We start from the raw sequence: 21,737 nt of genomic DNA on the forward strand, positions 1-21,737 counted from the left end.
AAGAGTTAACAGGAGCAGACCTGTGAGCTGGCAGGATGGGACAGGCAAAGAGTTAACAGGAGTGAGCTTGTGGGCTAACAGGAACAGCTAAACATTAACCACTTGGCTCTCACTCCCCTGGCTAGCACTGCACCTGCAAGCTGACAAGCACCCTACATCCTTGGAAAAATATGAAACCCAAGCACTGCAAGTTTAGTACCTATGTTTTCTTCTATGCAGTTTATTGTTTCAGGTTTTATGTTTAGGTCTTTGATCCATTTTGAGTTAATTTTGGCACATGGTGACAGATAGCATTGGTTTCATTCTTTTGCACGTGGCTATCCAATTCTCCCAGCACCATTTATTGAAGAGGCTGTCTTTTCTCCATTGTATGTTTTTGGCTCCTTTGGTGAAAAATTACCTGCCCATATTTCTGTGGCTTTATTTCTGGGTTTTCAATTCTTTTCCCCTTTTTACTTTCAATAAATATTTTCTTAGTCTTGTAGAGTCTCGTAAATTCATTTACATTCTGCGAATGACCAGGGGTTAATTCTATGCCAAAACACCCAGGGCTGGTGACCTCCAGGTGGGGTGGGAGGGGCAGCAGTGATTGAAGGGGCGCTGCCAAGCAAATCATTCTGAATCAGATGCCAACCCTTGCCCCTAGTAGTTCAGGGGGACCCACGGCTCTGAGTGCCTTTGCCATGTCTCTCAATCTTGCAATCTGCCCATCTGAACTACAAACTGGCCCCGCCCACCCGAGCCTGCAGCCTGACTGTCTGGGTCTGAGACACCTGCTGTGTGACCTTGGACCAGCTCTATAACCTCTGAGCCTCCCAGGCCTGCATCTGCCTGGCCCTAGGGCTCCAGGCTTTAGTGAGAGAGGCCCAGCCTCTCTTCCAGCATGCTGCTTCCCTCTTCAACTGTCCCTCCCAAATCCCCTTCTGGGCAGAGATAGTGATCCCATTTCACTCAGGAGGAAACAGAGTCAGCTCTGATTCATTCTTTGATCAGGTCAGAAAGTCTGTCGCAGCTGCCCTGGCCCTCAGGCAGGCTGACACACCGCGGATGTGCACCTAACGCTTGCACACACTCCCACGGGGGCCTTGCATTCACTCGGTGAACCCTGCAGTCACAATGCGAACATTTATGGAGGGCCCACTGGGTGACCAAACAGGCCAAGCCCGTGCTCTTAAACGGGCTCACACTCTGGTAAGGAGAAACATTAAAAAAATAAAATAGGTACTATGCCAGTTATGATACCTGCCCTGAATAAAAAAACAGAAAAGGGGCACGGGGAGGCACAACGTTTCGCTATGTTATGTGTGGTTATCATGGAAGGCTTCTCAGGGGAGGTGCCATTTGAGCAGAAACCTGGAGAAAGTGAGGGAGGAAGTTGGGGATCTGTGGGAGAAGATGGCCTAAGTGGAGCCAGACGCCAAAGGCCCTGAGGTGGGGCAGCAGAGAGGCCAGTGGTGGGAGAGGGAGCCATGAGGCGAGGGGTGACAGATGGGCCTTGTAGGCCACGGGGAGGACGAGGGTAAGCACGTCCTCGCACACATGCGTGCCTGCGGCTGCCCACACGCACGCTGTGGATGCCTAGTGAGTCCCAGAAACTGAAAGAAGGAAGCCCTTTCTGGGCCCTTCTGACCCCTCCTGCGCCCAGCCCGGCCGCAACAGCAGTGACTTCCTCTTCCTAGCCCTTTTAAGGCCCAGCTGGGAGCTCCCAGAGAAGTGAAGCCGCGCACAGCCCCACCATGGGGGACACCTTCATCCGCCACATCGCCCTCCTGGGCTTTGAGAAGCGCTTCGTCCCCAGCCAGCACTACGTGAGTAGCGGAGCGGCCTGCCAGCGCGGGCGCCACACGACGCCGTTCTCTCGCCGCCCCCGGGACCTCCGCCCGAGACACGGTCTCCCTGGACGGCTGATCGTGGAGGGGCGGGATCGTGGGCAAATGGTTCCCGGTCTCTGGGCCTCAGTCGGCCGATCCAGTGGGTGCGCAGTAGGTGCGCGCCCCCGCGCCCGGGCCCGCCAGCCACCTCGCGCCCCAGCCAGGAGCCCCTCTGCGCGCCCTGGGCCCTTCCCCGCAGGCAGCCAGCCCTCACGTGCAGGGCGCGCTCCTCCGGTAGCACCCCGACCACCCCAGCTCCCAGGGAGCGGTCCTCCCGGAGCGCGGGCGGGCGGCGGGCTCTCTGTTCCCGCAGCTGCCCGTTGGGTCAGTTACGTGAGAGTCGTATCCCCTCCAGTAGGGTGCCACCCCACGGGGCCAAAAAAGTCCGCCACCTGCACATGGGGGGCTGGGGAACTGTCTGCCCAGACATAGCCACCCCACCATATATTTCTCTCTCTCTTTCTCTCCGCCCCCCACCCCTTTTTCTCTCTGAATATAAATTTTCTGAAACATTGGAGAGTAAGTTGGAGGCATTGTGTGTCTTAATCTCTAAATACTTTGGTGCGTATTTCTTAAAATCAAGGACATTCTCTTACATAACCACAATGTGAATGTGTCAAAATCAGTAAAGTAACATTGATAAAACACTGTTACCCAACCCAGACTTTATGCAGATCTCACCCGCCGTCCTCCCTGTCCTCTGCAGTAAGAGCTTTTCAGGTCCAGGGTCCAATTCCAGATCACTTGTTGCATTCCGTTGTCTTGTCTCTTCAGCCTTCCTTCATCCACATCAACCTTAATGAGTCTTTCTTTGTCCTTCTCAAGTTTGACATTTTGAAGAGATGGGGCCAGTTATTTTGTAGAACGTCCCTCGATTTGGATGTGTCTGCGACTTCCTTAGATGCAGGTTGTGCATGGGTGGCAGGAACACCCCAGAAAGTGACACCGCGTTCTTCTCACTGAGCCTATCAGGTGGCAGGCGACGCGCACCGTATGCTGGGCATGACCTCCGAGTTTCTTTACTGTAAAGTTACTATTTTCACCTTTCTAATTTACCACCAACCTGTGGGGAGATTATTTGAAGCTCTGTGAATATCCTGTTCCTTACAGTACATTGATGGCTCTTGCCTGAATCAAATTACTATAATGATTGCCAAATAGTGATTTTTAAACTCTATCATTCCTTCTGCATTTATTAGTTAACATTTCGCCATAAGGGTCTTTCCTTCCCATTTATTTATTTATTTATTTATTTATTTATTTATTTATTTATTTATTTATTTATTTCTGTAGATATGGATTCTGATTTTATTCAATGGGTGCTAATCCATTACTATCATTACTTATTTTGATGCTCAGATTGTCCCAGGTTTGGCCAATGGGAGCTCCTTCAAGCTGCCTTCTGTGCCTGTCATTCTTTGAGTACTTTCTTACTTCTGGCACAAGATGGCCCAGGCTTACTCTCCCAGCCCCAGCCGTTGACTCAACCATTTCACGAAGGACCCCTGGTTCTTGTTAGTGGGGAGTGATATTAGAACCTGAGATCTGGAAGCTTGGTGTGCTCGTTGCCACGGAGATGTCATTGCTCATGTCCTTTCAGTGGACAGACTGGAGAAAATAGCCGTTGCACATCATTCTTGCCTTTCACCATTTTCTATTTGTAGCTCCTTTCTCTCACTATGAGAAGCCTGGCTCCCAACAAAATCCATATATTTACTCCTTTGCTCAATTCTACAATATACGTAAAGTTGTTTCAGAATTACTACCCTCGCACCACTATCAATACATCTACTAACCTAGTAAGTCAAATTGAAGGTTTTTTTGCAGTTATTTTGGTCCTTTTATCTTTAGACTGAGGAGAGTGAAAGTACTGTAGCTAGAAGTTACTTGGATTCTTTTCCGTTTTTCTTTAACATGGTTGTTACTCATTTGATTCAGTTAAGTTTATTTGTTTCTGTTTGTTTTTAACTTTGAAGTTAAGAAAAAACAAAACCTTGCTGATGTAACCCTTGGCATTTTAATGATGTGTCTTGGTGTGGGTCTGTTTGCGCTCATCTTGTTTGGCTTCTTTCCTGGACCTGGATGTCTGTTTCCTTCACCAGGTTGGGGAAGTTTTTAACCATTATTTCTTTAAATGGGTTCCTGTCCCGTTCTCTCTCTCTTCTCCTTCTGGGGCCCCTGTGATTCAAATGTTAGAATGTCCCAGTGGCCCCTTAAACGATCTTCATTTTTTAAAATTATTTTTTCTTTTTACTGTTTCGATTGGGTGATTTCCACTCCTCATCTTCCAGTTTTCTGATTATTCTGCATCTACTAATCTAGTGTTGATTCCCTCTAGTGTATTCTTCATTTCTGACTGGTTCGCTCTTATAGTTTTTGCCTGTTAAAGTTCTCACTGAGTTCATCTAGTCTTCTCCTGAGTTCATTGGGCAGCCTTCTAACCAGTATTTTGAACTGTTTATCTGAAAGATTGTTTGTCTCTATTTCATTTAGTTCTTTATCTGGGTTTTTGTCCTGATTTTTCGTTTGGAACATGTTTGTCTGTCTGCTCATGTTGGCTGTCTTTCTCTTTCTATGAATTAGGCAAAACAGTAACCTGTCTGGGTCTTGAAGGAGTGGCCTTGTGTAGGATCTACCCCTTTGTAGACTGCATCTGCTGGGTGTCTGGCAGGCCAGCTGGAGCTGGAGCTGGAGCTTGTGGGCCAAAGGGAGCTCCTGGAACAAGCTTCAGAGGGGCCTGGAGCTGTGCTGGAATGGGTACCAGCCAAGGGAAGTTCCGGGGGCGAGCTGCTCCTGGACCGCCGTGGCAGGCCGGTTGGAGTTGTCGCTGGAGCAGGCTCAGGCTTCAGGTAGTCCTGGGGGCAGGCCCTACCGGGGCCTGGAGCTGGAGGGGCATGGTCTGTAGGAAGGCCTGGGGACAAGCCGCACCTGGGCGGGCACTGCAGCTGGGGCAGGTGTGAAGCTGAGGAGAGTCCCTGGGCTGCAGCACTGGGCTGCCCTGGCAGGCCAGCTGGAAGCTGGAGCTGGAGCAGGCCGAGGAGGAGTCCCAGCAGCAAGTGGTGGGCAGCCATGGGCCTGCGATGCACTGGGACAGCTTTGGCCTACGCGGCTAGAGCCCCTGCTCAAGCTGCTGCCCTTGCCATCAAGGGAGAGGGGGAGGGCTGCAAATGGCGCCACTCTGGTGCCTCCAACTCTGGAGAAAGTTCACACAGCTCCTCTCCCACTTGGCAGATGCTCTTAGGCTTGGGTTAGTAAATGGATTTCCCTCCTGTACAGCCTAGGGGTCTTTTAAACAACTGATTTTCCCGCTGTGCCCCAGGGTAGGTGAGTCTACTCTGGCTGCAAGGTGCCCTGGGGTGGGGTGCCCACGGTGCCGTGTTTTCAGCTGTCCTACCTGTTTCTGTGTGGCCTCTTGTTTGTTGTGCAGAAGCTGTTCAGTCAGCCCTGGGTTCCTCTTCAGGTGGAATTGCTCTGTCTGTAGGTGTAAATTCTATGTGCTCCTGGGAGGAGGTGAGTTCAGTGTGTTCCTACACTGCCATCTTGGACGGGAAACCCCTCCTTGTTGATTTAAGTTTATTTTTAAATATATAAAATATTCACACATGATCAGATATCAAAACTTTATAAAAAATATACTCAAAGACTCATTCTTGCTCATCTTTTCTGTATTTCTCTTTGCAAAAATAAGTATATATGTGTATATATATATATATGAATGTTTTCTTATTACTCCTTCTTTACTACACACAGATAACAAACCAGGTGACATATTATATGTGCTTTTTTTCATTTTCCTATAATATCCTGGAGTTCCCTCCAAATTAATTCACTGTCTCTCTTTTTTTCATCTTCTTTGTAATATATCTTTATAATATTCCATTGTGTGACTATGCCATTGTTTCTTTAAATAACTATTTAGATTGTTTTCAGTAATTTGCAATTACCTAATCATCCTGTATTTGTGAATAAAGTTGAACACCTCTTTGTATGTTTAAGGGTTACATATATATGTGTTTGTAATGAAGTGTCTGTTCATGCCTTTCTTTCATTTTTCTATCAGATTTTTTGTCTTTTTCCCTTCAAAGTTTAAAAAAGTTTCTCATATATATATATATATATATATATATATATATATAAATGGAGCATTAACCTTGTATCTGTGATATGTATTACAAATAATTTCTCCTAGTTTATCATTTGTGTTTTGGCTTTGCTTATGGTTTTATGTCCAAAAGTTTGAAAAAAACATAATGTCTTTGAAATAGCAATGTCTTATTGCCTTTTGGTTCTGAGTCAGTTAGAACATCTTCCCACATATCCATGTTTCCTTCTTGTGTGACTGACCAAAGTTGGTGGGTCCTTTGCCTGTCACATACAGAGCGGCCAGATTCTGAAGCAACAGGTTTTCCTCAGAGAAAATCAGGGTTTATTCCTGAGGCAGCTGGATGAGGAGACAGGAAGAAAGCCCAAATCCATCTCCCCAAATAGATTTGAAGCAAATTTAAAGAATAAGGAGAGGGGTAGCCATGCATATTCACTAATTCTAATTCAGGGGGTCTGAATGGATAGTCCTGGAACTAAGCGATCCAAGGTAAGGAATGGGAAAGAGGGCATGACAGAACAAAGTAATTTCAATCTGGCAGAGTTTTAGTCAGTCCTTTTATGTGTCCATATTTGATCTAGGCACAGGATCTTCCTTATTGATGGACCTCTCACTTCTTAAAGGGTTCCAGGTGGCAAACAGCAGCACCTCCATTCCTTGAGTTCCAAGAACCTTGTTCTGTTATGCTCCTGAGGTCAGCTTAGGCTCACAGGCGGCTCACTGCATCTGCTCAAGCCTCTGGGCCCATTTTGATCCAGTTAGGTCTAGCACTGATGTTATCTGCTGAAAAACACTGAAGGAAAAACAAAACAAAACAAACAAAACCTATCGTGATCTGGTTTCAGTGTTAGATCCATCAGGGGCCACCTGGTTTCAGTGTTCAGACCCAGTTTCACTTGCTGTTACATGGTTTTGATTTTTTCATTTAGATCTCTGATCCAATTGGAGTTTATAGTGCTGTGTGGTGTGAGAAACCAATCCAATTTTATCTTTTCCTAAAAGGCTAGAAAGTTGTCCCAACACCAATTATTTATTTATTTATTTATTTATTTATTTATTTATTTATTTATTATTTGGGGAAGGGGAACAGGACTTTATTGGGAAACAGTGTGTACTTCCAGGACTCTTTCCAAAAGTCAAGTTGTTGTCCTTTCAATCTTAGCTGCAGGGGGCAGAGCCCACCATCCCTTGCGGGATTTGGGAATCGAGGACTCGAACCTGGCAACCTTGTGGGTGAGAGCCCGGGCTCCAACCAACTGAACCATCTGGCACTGGCCCATGTGGGAATCAAACCAGCAGCCTTCGGCGGAAGGAGCATGGAGCTCCAACCACTGGCCGGCCCAACACCAGCTGGCCCAACACCAATTTTTTAAAAGTCCACTTTTACTTCTGTGATTTGAGACGCCACTTTTATCATATCCTAAATTTGTACTTGATCTAATATGTACTTGATCTATTTCTAGATTTTCTATTTTGTACCACTGTTTTTTTTAATAGTACCACACTGCTGTTTTTTTAAATTATTGCGATAAAATATACATAATGCAATTTACCATCTTAACCATTTTTAAGTGTAAGCTCAGTAGAATTAAGCACACTCACATTGTTGTGCACCCATCGCCACCATCCATTTCCAGATCTCCATCATCCCAAACTGAAACTCTGTACCTAAACACTAACTCCCCATAAGCCCCACCCACGTCCCTGGTAACCACCATTCCATTTTCTGTCTTTGAATTTGACTGTTTTAGGTATGTCATATTTATGAAATCATACATTTATGCTTTTGTGTCTGCCTTACTTAGCATACTGTTTTCAAGTTTCATCCATATTGTAGCATCTGTCAGAATTTCCTTCCTTTTGAAGGCTGAATAAATTCCATTGTATGTGGAGACCACATTGTGTTTCTCCACTCATCTGCGGATGGACACTTGGGTTACTTCCACCTTTTAGTTATTGTGAGTAATGCTGCTGTGAACACGGGTGTGCAAATATCTCTTCAAGACCCTGTTTCCAATTATTTTAGGTGTGTACCCAGAAATGGAATTGCTGGATTATCTGATATATGTTTAATTTTTTTGAGGAACTGCCATATTGTTTTCCATAGCCACTGCCCCATTTTACATTTCTAATAGCAATGCACAAGTGTTCCCATTTCTCCACATCTTTGACAGCATTTGTTTTTTCTGTTTTCTGTGTTTTTAAATAATAGCTAACCAGTGTGAAGCACACTGTTTTTAATTATAAAGGTTTTATGGTCTGTTTTACTATCTGATAGGGATAGTCTCCCACATACTTCTTTTTTAGGGGTTTCCTAGCTATTATTTTCTCCCCATGCTTATTTATTTACATATTGTCTATGGTTGTTTTTATGCTAAAATGATAGAGTTGGGTTGTAAGGACAAAGACTAGAGAGCCTGCAGAGCCTGAAGTATTTACTTTCTGGCACCAGAATAAGTTTGTTGACCCCCTTGGTCTGAGATCTGAATTAGAATATTCATGTCTAATCATTAATATTAGAATCATGTAGTGTATTATGAAAGCTGCCTGAAGTTCATCATATTCTTTCTTTTAAACAGCTTTATTGACATAATTTACACACCAAATACATCACCCACTTAACGTGCAAGATGATTTTTGGTATATTTACCAAGTTGTCTAACTATCACCACAACCTAATTTTTAGAACATTTTTATCATCCTCAAAGAAACCTTGTATCCATTAGTAACTGTTCTTTTTATTTCCCAAGGTTTTATTTTGAAAATTTTCAAACACAGAGTTACAACAAAGTTGAAAGAATATTACAAACAAAACAAAACAACTCCCCCCAAACCAACCACTCATATACCCGCTATCGAGAGTCTACTATTAACATTTTCCTACACTTGCTTGATCACGTATCTATCTATCCATCTACCAATCTGTCTTAATTTTGGTGCATTTTAAAGCACATTGCAAAACTCAGTACACTTTGCCCTAGTGCTTCAGCGTGCATATCATTAACTAGAGTTTAGTATTTGTTCATAGTTTTTTCTCTTTTAATGTAAAATTTACATGAAATGAAATCTGCAAATCTTAGAGATACGTTTGCTGAGTTTTGATGGTGCATGTCTCCACGTCGCCACAACCCTCATCAAGATAGAGAGCATTACTACCATCGCTCCAGAACATTCCCTCACACCCCTCATTCCTCCCCTATCCCCCATAGGCAACCACTGTTCTGATTTTTTCCCACCTTAAGTTAGTTGCACTTTCTGTAGAATGTCATGGATATGGAATCATACACTGTATGGCCTTTGGTGTTTGACTTCTTTCATTAATGCTTTTGAGATTCATCCATGTTGTTGGATATAACAGCACTTTGTTCCTTTTCGTGGCTGAGTAGTATTCTCCTAGCTATTTTGCAGGTTTATTTTTCTTTACTGAGTTCTTTTTTTAAAACAAAAATAATAATGGCTTTATTGAGATATAATTCTCATACCTTACAGTTCACCTATGTAAGTGTACAATTCAGTGGTGTTTAGAATATTCAGAGTTCTACAATCAATTTTAGAAGATTTCATCAGTCGAAAAGAGACCCTGTACCACTAATGATTATTCCTCATTCCCCATCCCAACTCCAACCCCAGTTCCTGGTAACCACTAATCTCCTTTCTGTCTCTACAGACTTGTCTATACTGGACATTTCACATAAACGGAACCATACAATACTTTACTGAGTTCTTGTCTGAGCCTAGCCCTTTCTGTATCTTATCTCCTGTAACTCTCATACTAGCCCTAGGGTGAGGTCCTACTTCTATCTCCAACTGAGGAATTTGAATTAATATGAGAGAAGCCAATTATCTTGCCTTGGGTCCAAAAGCTGGAGAGTGACCACTCTGGGTCCATTAAGTTCGCGCCATTTCCATGGCCCAGGTTGCCCCAAAAAAGTGCTCTCCGCCCCCCCCCCCAGTCCTTCAGGCTTCCACCAGGCGTGGGGGGCTGCCCAGGTGCATGGCAAGGCCCCCTTGGAAACTAATGAGGTCCTCTCTCCCTGGCTGCCCCCCAGGTGTACATGTTCCTGGTGAAGTGGCAGGACCTGTCTGAGAAGGTGGTCTACCGGCGGTTCACCGAGATCTATGAGTTTCACGTGAGTGCCCAGTGGGGTGGGGGTCAGGGAGGGGACGCCACACCCAGTTCTGCCTTTTGGGGAGGAGAGTGCCCCAGGGGCTGTCTGGGAGCTGAGGCACCTGGAGTCTCCCCCCACCAGCCGACAGTTAAGGGGGCATTTTTAACTTTAAAAATCATTTTACTTAATGTATTTTTTATTGTGGTAAAATATGCATAATGTAAATTTACCATTTTAAGTGTGTAACTCAGTGACATTAAGTACATTCACAAGGTCATGTGATGCTCACCGCCGCCCGCCTCTGAAGCATGTTCACCTTCTCACAGAAACTCTGTCCATTCAACGCCAACTCAAAGGGGCGTTCCTTAGGGACACACTTGTTCTGTCCCCGCAGGGGCAGCCGAGCCAGTGTCACCACCATGGTCATCCTAGGAGCTTGATGGTCACTGGCCTGATGAGGGCCGCTGGTGGATCAGAAGGAGGGTTGACAATCCTGACACCCAATAAATCAGGTCCTTTCCTTTGTGGGTGCCTGCTGTCACCAAGGTTGACATGAGCAAATCCTGCAGGCCCTAAAATCCCATAGGGTCCCCACACCAGCGACTGATTAGAGAATTGAGGGTGGTCACTGGTGGGGGGATCAGGGGGGTCGTGGTGTGTAGAGCTTGGCTGTTGATTCCAGGGTCAGGTGGATGGAGGGTCCACAAAAGCCAAATGGGCCCTCCTTAACCAGGGAGGGCATCTTGGACTGTGAGACTTCCTGAGTTTCTCTTGTGTGAGAAATTTAAAGCGAAATGCAGATAAATGCAAAGAAGAGTCTAACCAGCCCTGCACACCCAACACCTGGGATCACAGCTGATGTCACTGGGCCATTTGCTACAAGTGCTTTTTAAGGGAAATAAAACATTACAAAAGAAGTGGAAATCTCCCTTCACCTCACACCCTGTCCCAGCTTCTACCCTGGGCGACTGCACACACACACACACACACACACACACGCACGAACAATATGCACTAGTGTTACGTGTGCATTTTACGTGGTCTATATAAAAGCCATCAGTGTGCCACTGGCTTCCTTCTCTGTCTTATTACCGTCACTAGGCTACGTTTCTGAGACCTGTCCTTGCTGATAGGTGTGTGGCTCCTTCTCACCACTTTAAACTATTCTGGGTTATTCCATTGTAGGATTAGCCCGTTTTATCAATTGGTGGACTCATTCATTCAACAACTATTTATTGAGCACCAATTAAGTACCAGGCACGTTCTATTTGGTGAGCAGGAAACAATGCTGAAGGTGATGAGGACACAGACAACAGATACAAATCCTTGCCCGCCCTTGTAGACCTTACGTTCTAGTGGAGGAGTCAGGATAATAGACCAAAAAAAAGTAATTGATAGAGTGTGTTACGTGGTCATTAGAACTATGGAGAAAAATAAAGCAGCGGAGGGAGGAGAGGACTGAGTGAGGATGGGCAACTGTCAGGGAGACGCCTTCACTGACGGGGTGATATCTGAGCAAAGATTTGAAGAAAGGGAAAGAGAAAGCGACATGTGGGGGAGGAATGGGAGAAGCAAGTGCAAAGGCTCTGAGGCAGCAGCAGGCCTGCCATGGTGAAGGGTGGCTAGAGCAGAGGGAACAGGGAGAGTCGCGGTGGAGGGTGAGTGAGATGGCAGAGGCATGTTTTGTGGGGCCTTGCAGACCAACGTGAGGCCTTTGGCTTCCACTCGGAGAGAGTCGAGAGGCAGGGAGGGTTCTGAGCAGACGAAGGACAGAATCCAACTGAGGTTTTAAGAGCATCCCTCTGGGTGCTGGATTGAGGACAGGAAATAGTGGAAGGGGGAGCGCCAGAAAAAGGTTGTAAAATCCAGGCCTTGTGGAAGCTCAGACCCGGATGGTGGCAGTGGGGGTACTGAGAAGGGTCAGGTTATGGGAGGTATTGGCAGGAGAACCAAAAGGATTTGCTGGTGGCTTAGATGTGAGGTGGGAGAGAAAGAAAGGAATCACGGATTCCACCATAAGTTTCTATCCCAAGCAATTAGAAGGATATTTAGGTCATTCCCAATTTTGTGTTTTTACGGTGTTGTAATAAAGAATATTCTTTCATGTCTCCTTTCCTGTCTAGAAAACCTTAAAGGAACTGTTTCCTATCGAGGCAGGAGACATCAGCTCAGAGAGCAGGATCATCCCCCACCTGCCAGGTGAGAGGCTGCATCACCTGGGCCGGGTCACCTGGCCTGGCTCCCCACACTTGCCCCCCACGCTGTCCCCTTCACCCCCACTCCTTCTTGGACTTGACCTGGAGAATGTGCTCACTGGTGCTTTGGTGCCCCTCCCCGGTCCCGTCAGCGCCGCGGTGGTTTGACGGGCAGCGGGCAGCCGAGAGCCGCCAGGGCACGCTCACCGAGTACTGCAATGCACTCATGGGCCTGCCGGTCAAGATCTCCCGCTGCCCGCACGTCCTGGACTTCTTCAAGGTGCGGCCAGACGACCTCAAGCTCCCCACGGACAGCCAGTGAGTGGACCCCTCCTCCCGCTCCCAGGCAGGCAGGAGAGGAAATGGGCTGGGGAGGCGGGCGGGGGGCGGGGCTTTCCCCTTGTTACAGATGAGACTGAAGCTCAGAGGCGGGAAACAAGGATTCCAACGCGGCCCATATGACCTAGAACCACCCGGCATCCTTCCAAGTCTCCACCTGGACCCCTCTGAGCCTCATGGTGCCAGGGAAGGCACTCTAGGCAGGCGCTCCGAAAGCCTTCTGAAAGCAGTTTGCCCATGTGTGATGGGGTGGTGAGGGCCAGTGCAGGCCTGGGTGCCGTGCAGAGTGTAGAGAGCACTGACAGACAGTGAAGTGCGAGTCCCCAAGAGGGTGTGGAGGTCGGCGGCCCCTGTTGACTGCTGAGCACATCTCAGGCCCCTGACTCCCTTTTGTCACCTCATTCTCTGCCTGTCCCTGCCCCATGGGTCTGCTGTCCTCAGGGCCCTGTGTGGAAGACATCTGAGAGGCTGAGTGAGATCTCAGGGGCGCGGCCTGAGACACTCACTCTCTGTCCCTCTCTGGTCACTGAGTGTGGGGGAGACCTGAAGACAGGGCTTCTATAGGCACAGCATCACCCAGCCAGTCCTTATTGACCCCTGAACGCACTCCTGCTGCAGGGAAGGGCAGCTCCCATTGGCTAGGGTGGCGGGGTGCCCACTCCCCGTTGGCTGCTCTTTCCAGGCACCAGAAGAAGGGAGCTGGCCCAGGAGCTGACAGGAGCCTTGCCCAGGCCCACTGCTTCACTCTATCCAGCTGGGGGAGGAGGCCCTTGCTCTCTTCAACAGCTGGCACCTTCTCATTGGGGTCTGCAGGAGGCATAGCCCCTTCTCGGGCTGGCTGAGCTGCCGCCCTGTCACCCCCAATTCCCTTTCCTTGCTAGTGGCCCCCATTTCCCACACTCCTTTTCCTGCGGGGAGTCCTTCTGTAGGTCCACTAGGAGTGTCCCGTTCCCCAGTGGGAAGCCGAGCATCTAACCCAAACTTCTCTCCTGCAGGGTGAAAAAGCCGGAGACATACCTGGTGCCTAAAGATGGCAAGAGTAACGCTGCGGGTGAGAGCCAGGGGCAGCCAGTGCTGGTCACCCTAAGGGACTGTGACGTGATCAGGGACCCGAGCACGGGGTGTGCGGGGTGTTGGTGGCCATACTAAAGAGTTGGGATCTTTGAGTGTCACTGGACAGTGAAGGGAACTCCTAGGAGATGAAGGCACTTCCCTGGTCTCCACGGCTGCAGAGCCCAACACAGACCCTGGAGGCTGCTGTGACTCACTGAACAAACAGGTTTAGGGGCAGCGGTGGCCTTCAGGGGTGCCACAGGGGCACGGCAGTATCTCATCTTTATTGCACAATAACTGTTCATAATACTACCTAACACTTACCAAGCGCTTACTCTGTGCCAGGCACTATGTTAAATGTTTTCCATGTATTAACTCACATAATCATCTTTATAACAATATGAAATAGGTACTATTGTGCTATGATCCCCATTTTACAGCTGGACACATTGAGGTTTGATTTAAGCTGAGACTCTCACCAAGGGTCACATGGCTACTAAATGTGGAGCAGGATTTCAACCAGTCAGTGGGATGCCCAGGAGAGTACTCTGGATCGCTCAAAGTGTGGTCCAGGGACCAGCAGTATCTTAGCCAGCTTGGGCTTCCATAACAAATACCACAGGCTGGGCGGCTTAAACAACAGACATTTATTTCTCACATTCTAGAGGCTGGGAGTCTGAGATCAAGGTGTGGCAGGGCTGCTTTCTGCCGAGGCCTCTCATCTTGATTTACAGATGCTGCCTTCTTGCTGTGTCCTCACTTGGCCTTTCCTCTGTGCACACACAGCCCTGGTGTCTCTCCCTCTTCTTATAAGGACCCCAGTCCTGGTGGATCAGGCCCCACCCTTATGACCTCATTTAACCTTAATCATCTCCTTAAATGCTCTATCTCACAAGACAGTCAGATTCTAAGGTACTGAGTGTTAGGGCTTCAATGTATGAATTCTGGGGGGTGGGGGTGGGGAGGGATACAATTCAGCCCATAATACACAGCAGCAGTAGCATCACCTGGGGACTGGTTGGAAATGCAGATACTTGGGTCCCACCGATAGAATTAGAACCTCGTTTCTGCATGATTTCCTGGGTGATTTGTGTGCACATTGATTAATATTGAGGAGGCCTGCTCGCTAACCCCTTCAAATGAGAAAGAGAATGTGTGACACTAGGCGCTCACTAAACGCACGGCTGCAAAGACTAGCTTGTCTCTGCTGCTTTCCAGCTTGCAGTCCATCTGTGGCTGGGTGGGGTCGGGATGCCACTGCCAGTTCCGGTGGCCCCACAGGGGACCACAGGGTGGCGGCCCATTCCCGCAGTCCACTTACCCTGCCCTCCCTCTGCCCAGACATCACGGGCCCCATCATCCTGCAGACATACCGGGCCGTTGCTGACTACGAGAAGAGCTCGCGCACGGAGATGGCTCTGGCCACAGGCGACGTGGTGGACGTCGTGGAGAAGAGCGAGAGTGGTTAGCCTCCTGCCCTGCCAGGACCTTCCTTCCTTGCTGCCTGGCTCACGGCCACAAGCCCCCACCAAGGCTCTGTCCCTCAGGCGGCTGGCCCAGTGGGGCCCTGACTGTCCTCCCACATTGTGGGTCACCCTGTGTCTGAGCATGTACCCCGGGGTGGCTGCGTGTATTTGCACGTAATTGCCTGCTTCACTGCGCATGTCTGGGGGTCCTATTCGGGTGGGCAGGCCAACTCTTCATCATGTGTGTGAAGTGGGTTCCGAACTGTGATTCTGTGACTGTGTTTGTGGGTGTATGTGACTTTGGTGTGGAGTGGAGTGAAGACGACATTTCCGAATCCGAGTGTCGGATGTCTGTGGGTCTGTGTCCCAGTGCCCTCACCACCCTGATGGTTGAGGGAGGCTGCCAGGCCCGACCTGACTTGTCGCCCCACACCCCTGACACAGGTTGGTGGTTCTGTCAAATGAAGACAAAGCGCGGCTGGGTCCCGGCGTCCTACTTGGAGCCCCTGGACAGTCCTGACGAGGTGGAGGACCCAGAACCCAACTATGCAGGTGTGCTCCGCCCTCCATGGCTGTAGAGGTGTGGGGGGAAGGGTCGGAGGGGCCCAGGGATATTGAAAAGCCTCAAGTTAGACATGACGGGGGCTTGGCAGAGGCGTGTCAGGGCTGACTGACTGGCTTGGGGGCCCTGGTAGGAGGTGGTGCCCTTGGTCAGGGCAGGGCACCAGGAGGTAGGATAGAGGTGGGGAGTGATGAGGTCAGCCTGGGGCCAGGTCCAGTAGAAAGCTGAATGGTTAGCAGACCTGAGGCTCAAGAAGGAGGGCTGCCTGGAGGAGGGAGCATCATCACTGATTAGAAACGGAAAACTGGCAGCCTCCAGGTTGGTTGGGGTCCTTGTGGAGTTTGAAAAAATTAGAATTGGTTACCCATATTTTAAAATGGGGAGGTTTCACAATTTTATGTGGATTTATGGCTCCTCTTTAAAAACTGGAAAGGTGTGTTCAGCCCCACATGCCAACAGTTGGCTGGACTCGAGTGGCTCAGGTGCCACAGAGACGGGTGCTACACTGCCACATTTCCCACCCAGCCACTCCTTTATTTAGGTGCCTGACCCGGTCTCTGCAGCCATGGGAGCTTCTGGCGGCTAGTGTGGATGGTGGTGGGTGGGAGTGGGCAAATTCCCCTGGGTTAAATGGGTAAAGGGCAGAACTCCAGGGTGCCCCCACAATTGGCTGGGAGGAACCTGCAGAAAGGAACCAAGAAGGACCAGCTAGAGGAAGCCCCAGGCCCGGAGGAGAGGAGGGGTGGCAAGACTCGTGCTGGGCAGACCCTCACACAATGCCCCTCCCCCCACCTCGGACCAGGTGAGCCCTATGTCACCATCAAAACCTACACTGCCATATTGGAGGACGAGGTGTCCTTGAAGCAGGGTGAAACCATTGAGGTCATTCATAAGCTCCTGGACGGCTGGTGGGTCATCAGGTAGGAGAGCACCCCTCCTCACCTCTTGGATTCAGTGTCCTTGTCAGAGTGGGTACATTTTTCCTTTGTGACTTGGGGTCACTTCCCCTGACCAGTCCATCTATTCCTTCTCCAGCAATGCAACTAATTGTTGTGTTAACTATGTTTGATAACTTGTAGAACAGACCCGTCATCCCTTATTCTTTTAAATCTTTCATTGCAATTCCCCTCTGTTTATTCCTCCAAATGAATTTAGGAATACTAATTCCGCCCCTTCGTCGTCCCCCAGTTTTGGGGAAAGTAGAATCCCAGGGATTGTAGAGCCGTTTACCTGGAGCCACCAGGCCTCCCCAGGTCCTTGCACATGCTTTCAGAGTCTTGGGTCACAGGGCCAGCCCATGACCCAAGCAAACTTGTGGCCGCAACACCTATCCTCAGCATGGCCCTGGGCTGGAGGCTTTGAGACAGTTTCTCAGCCTTTTAGATTGACACTCAGTTAATCCCCGTCATGCACCCCTGAAAATATTCTTGTGATTCTCCCACCAGGCAAGAAGAATCAGTTTTACTGAATGAAGTTTGTATTATGCAACATTTTTGTTCACTCCCAGATATAATAGTGAGAATGAAAAACTTCAACAAATGATGTTGGAACAAATGATATTCCTTATGGAGATCCATAAGGAAAAAAAAAATCTAGACCCCTACCTCACACCATACACATTTATTTGGGATGGATCACAGGTTTTACCAAGCACAAAACCAAAAACTAAAAAGCTTTTGGGAGAAAGCATAGATCTTGGTGATGTGAAGTTGGGCAAAGATTTCTTAGGACACACAAGGCAATCACCATAAAAGAAAAACGGACAAATATAATACTGCAGATGTTGTACAGCAAACACGTCTCTGGAGGAGATCTGGCTCTGCTAATTTCCTTGCCTTCCCAGCTGTGAAGCTGGGAGGGCCTGTGTGTTGCACTGACGAGGAAACTGAGGCCCAGAGGGGCAGGGTCTGGTGTTGGCCATCCCAGGTGTCTGCAACCTCCCAGCTGCCTTGACCCCGGTCAAGGGAGCCCTGATCTCCCCACTGCGCCCTGATCTCCCCACTGCCGGGGCTTCTGTCGCTGTTGCAGGAAAGAAGATGTCACAGGCTACTTCCCGTCCATGTACCTGCAGAAGGCAGGGGAGGACATAGCCCAGGCCCAACGCCAGATCAAGAGCCGAGGGGCACCACCCCGCAGGTGAGCGAATCCTTGGGGATGGGGGACTGGGCGGGGCTGAGGAGGGTGTACCACGGGTTCCCTCTGTCAGTCCTGGATTGGCAGGGCTGGGGCAGGGGAGACAGGGCCGGGGCTCCGAGCCTGGCTGGGGAGTCAGCACCCTCACCGGATCAAGAGTCTGAGTCTGGACATGCCTACCCCCTGTCCCCCGCCGCGCCATGGCGCTGGCACCCGGGCGGTAGGAAAGCAGGAGTGTGAGGTGGAGGTGAAGGCGCTTGATGCCCTAAGTCCTTGCGGGTGGGTCCCTGTGGTAGTCCGGAGGGCCTCCTGGGTAGGGGCCGGCTGAAGTCTGGCGAGGGGGTGGGAAATGGACCTGGGCTTTGCGGCGCGGCAGGGATCCGCGTCTGTGAAGGACAGCCGCATTCAGGCAGTGCTTCCCCTCTCCCACCTCCCCCTGCCTCTCTCCACTTCCTCGGGCCAGTCGTTGGCCCCCAGGGGTGGCCATGCGAGTCCCGGCGGGCAGGGACGCGGCTGCGCGGGGGCAGCGGGGATACCCGGGTGATGACCCAAGTCCCCGCCCCTCCCGGCTGTGCCCAGGTCGTCCATCAGCAATGCGCACAGCATCCACCAGCGATCACGGAAGCGCATCAGCCAGGACACCTATCGGCGCAATAGCGTCCGCTTTTTGCAGCAGCGCCGCCGCCAGACGCGGTCGGAGCAGCAGGGTGCAAGGAGCCCGCTGAGTGAGTGCGGGGCGGGGCCTGGGGGCAGGGCGGGGCCAAGAGGGTGATTAGAGGCGGGGCCTCTCACTGGGCCGCGCCGTCTGCCAGCAGAGGAGCAGCCGCAGACCGAGCGCCCGAAGCCGCAGCCGGCAGTGCCCCCACGGCCCAGCGCAGACCTCATCCTGAACCGCTGCAGCGAGAGCACCAAGCGGAAGCTGGCGTCGGCTGTCTGAGGCCCGGGCACAGACCACAGATGGCGCCCTGGCTCCTGCGCCCCCTCCCGACCGATCCCTGTATATGTGTATAGAACCTGAGGTCTGGACGCCGAGGGCAGTCCCGGGCCCCGCCCCACCTAGCTATACGCCACCCTCAATAAATGTTGCTTGGAGTGGACAGAGGCTCTGCAGAGACGCCGTTGGGGGCAGGGTTGGGGGTTCCTGGGCTTCGTCCTTGTGGGTATTTCTAGAATCGGGACTGCGGGATGTTTGCTTTGCTGGGGGGGAAGTTGCCAAGAGCCGAGGTCCGGTTGCATACTGCGCTGGCCTTGGTCAAGATCAAGTTTGCTCAAGGCCAGAATGCAAGAGGAACTCCCGACCCCGCTTGCCGTTTGTCTGGACAGAAACCGCCTGCTCGAACTCTGGCCCCACTGCAGAACACTCCTGAAGAAGGGTGGACATAGTGCGTGGTCAGGGGGTCGGGTGGTGTGACTTTGTCTGTGTACCTTAGTTAGTTGGCAAAAAAATTATTTAGATGTAGGGAGGAGGCGCTTTTGCTTCTTCGGAGAACCTGCTTAGTTAGGAGTTTGTACCAGAAAGCAAAAAGATCCTCACCACTTACCCCAGCATCACTGCCAGCCCATGGACTCAAAGGCATTGCTGGTGGGTCTTTCTCAAAATGCAAAGACACTAAGGTGCACACGACCTGCAAATCTTGCAAAAGGTGCAGGTTGTCAGGAAGGCCATGGATGGCATGGACAGCTGTTCCTCCTGTGAGGGAAATGGCTACATCAGGATAGGCAAGGTCAGAGAAAATCTGCAAGGGGAGAGATACTTCTCAAGAGAATAATTGACCATCAAATGATTGAGAGAGGCCTTGAGAAAACCACTGGGCCCTTAATTCCTTTTGCAGAACCCTATTTGCTGGAAAAGTTAAGCATCAAGGACTGTCATACAAAGCTGTGGAAAAATTAACCACAGGTGACCCCAACCTCATTGCTTGTTCAGTTGCAATTATAACTTTTAAAAAAGTAAACACAGTATAAAATACTTTTCATAATTTTCACTTTCACTTTTTTTCAAGGTAAAGCCCTGATCAAACATTTCCCCCACGTTTTTCTGTATTTCTGGTCCCCTGGAGGTGGTCTTTTGCTGGCGTGGAGGCCCCGTGGTGGGTGTGCCTGAGGTCAGGAGGACACCCCTGCAGGCTTCTGCCATGCACAGGGAAGCAGATGAGAACTCCGGCGGGGGGGGGGGGGGGGTATGTCCTGTCGGCACCCAGCTCTGAGCTAGGCCTGCACTGTCTATGCCAACAGTTTTCTTGAGACCAACCATGGTGCCGGGTTCTTTACATCGTTTCTAGTTCTGAGAACAATCCTGTCAGGTAGATATTTTACAGACGAGAGAACTAAGGCTCAGAAAATGGAAGTGATTTGTTTAATAGGGCAAGTAGATGGCAGAACTGGGAGGTGGATCCATCCTTTTTTTTTTTTTTTTTTTTTTTTTCTGATTCCAAGGCCCTACTGGGCCCACTACATGATCCCGACACCGCAGAGCTCATGACGTGTGCATCAGTCCTGGTGGGCTGTGCGGTGACTGAGGGAAGCTCGGAGAAGGAAGTGTGATGTGGCCTGGCTTCCAGAGCTCTCGGCAGTGCCCCACTTCCGGGCCCTGTACTAGAGCAGTGCTCAGCTCTTTCCTCTGCCCACCCTGGATGGGAAGACAGGGCCTTGGGACAGAGGCTGTGCACCCCCACCCCAGGAACTGACAGGAACCCACCAAATCCAGCCCCCCGATCCTGGGCTGGGCCTCTCCCCATCTCTGTGACCACAGCACTCCTAAGTGCTCCCCTTTGCAGACACCACATCACCATGACTACTGAAACCCATCCCACTCGTTCAGTCATTTCTCCCAGTCTTGGCTCAGGCACATGAGTGACACTGCTGGTCAAGCCTCCCTGGTCCCAACACACATTGCAGGGTAAAGGAATCGAGGGGACTTAGGAGTTGAGTCAAAGCACCCCATGAATGGTCCAGTTAAAAGAAGGCAGCCCAGGCTGAACCCTGCTGTCCCTTCCGTCACCAATGGGCTAACCACCAGGGTGGCACACACATGACAGACGATGAGCTGAGGCTGTATAACAGACACCCGCTAGGTCTCCATGACAGGTAGTGGCCACTTAGAAAAGGAAGAACGCGGAGTCACGTGCACCTGGGTATGAATCCTGAAGATTCCTCCAGTGGGTGTGTGGCCTGGGGCAGGCCGCTCCGCCATGCTGAGCCTCAGACGCCTGTCTATGAAATGAGGAGATAATCTTTTCCTGCGGGGCATGCCAGGTTGTTTGAAGATTATGTGAGACCCCAATTCCAAGAGGGCTGGGAGTCCCAGGCAAATCTGCTTGATGCAGGGCCCCTCCTCTGATATTCGGGATCCACAACTGCTCTGGTGCACAAGGAGCTGGTCCCCCCAACTCCCATTGTAAACCAGTCCATCCTGGATCCCTTCCCCAGGAAGTGAGCCTCTGAGCTAGCAAGACCCACCTATAGCTAGTCAACCTCCCAATGACAGGAACTGCTGGAGTTGGGTCATGTCCCCTGTGTCTAAGGACATGCATTCAGGCTCCACCTGGGGGTTGGTCTCTCCCACCTGCAGCCTCCCTTCACTTTTATCAAAGCCTTCCTCTCTATCGCTTTTTGAATGGGTCATTGGGTCAGGATTCTCAGCCTTTTTGCACCTTAGTCAGATTAACTCTTTCAACCTGGAAAGTATTCACAATTTTGGGTCACTAATTCCAGTGATGAATAGAGACTGAGAACATACATACATACATACATACGTACATACATACACATACACATATACCTATACATATATATGCTTTCAAACACAACCCTCCAGGGGAAAAATGCTATGGAGGAAAGGACATTATTGCGTCAACTGACAAAACTGGAGTATGAACAGTAAGCTAGATGAAAGTATTGCATCAAT

At 49.8% G+C, this 21,737-nt stretch overlaps 1 protein-coding gene and 1 long non-coding RNA gene across 3 annotated transcripts; both read left to right on the forward strand.

The window, feature by feature from the left end:
- Positions 1-1,622: 1,622 nt before the first annotated feature.
- NCF1 (neutrophil cytosolic factor 1) lies at positions 1,623-18,927 on the forward strand. Of its 2 annotated transcripts, none has more exons than XM_019754950.2 (11): positions 1,623-1,808; positions 10,023-10,103; positions 12,206-12,281; positions 12,430-12,595; positions 13,612-13,667; positions 15,011-15,133; positions 15,580-15,687; positions 16,500-16,617; positions 17,726-17,833; positions 18,410-18,555; positions 18,643-18,927. In XM_019754950.2, exons 1-11 carry the CDS (start codon positions 1,737-1,739, stop codon positions 18,765-18,767), a joined length of 1,179 nt encoding a protein of 392 aa, XP_019610509.2. In that variant the 5' UTR covers positions 1,623-1,736; the 3' UTR covers positions 18,768-18,927. The 2 variants fall into 2 exon arrangements, with proteins under 2 accessions (XP_019610509.2, XP_019610510.2); XM_019754951.2 differs by having other exon boundaries at positions 1,625-1,808; positions 18,646-18,927.
- Positions 4,582-7,269, forward strand: LOC109459987 (uncharacterized). The gene is made up of 3 exons (XR_002139466.2): positions 4,582-4,720; positions 5,299-5,381; positions 7,136-7,269. It is a non-coding gene; the product is annotated as an uncharacterized LOC109459987 (long non-coding RNA).
- Positions 18,928-21,737: the final 2,810 nt, after the last annotated feature.

Source organism: Rhinolophus sinicus, linkage group LG03 (assembly GCF_036562045.2).
Source record: "Rhinolophus sinicus isolate RSC01 linkage group LG03, ASM3656204v1, whole genome shotgun sequence".
NCBI lineage: Eukaryota > Metazoa > Chordata > Mammalia > Chiroptera > Rhinolophidae > Rhinolophus > Rhinolophus sinicus.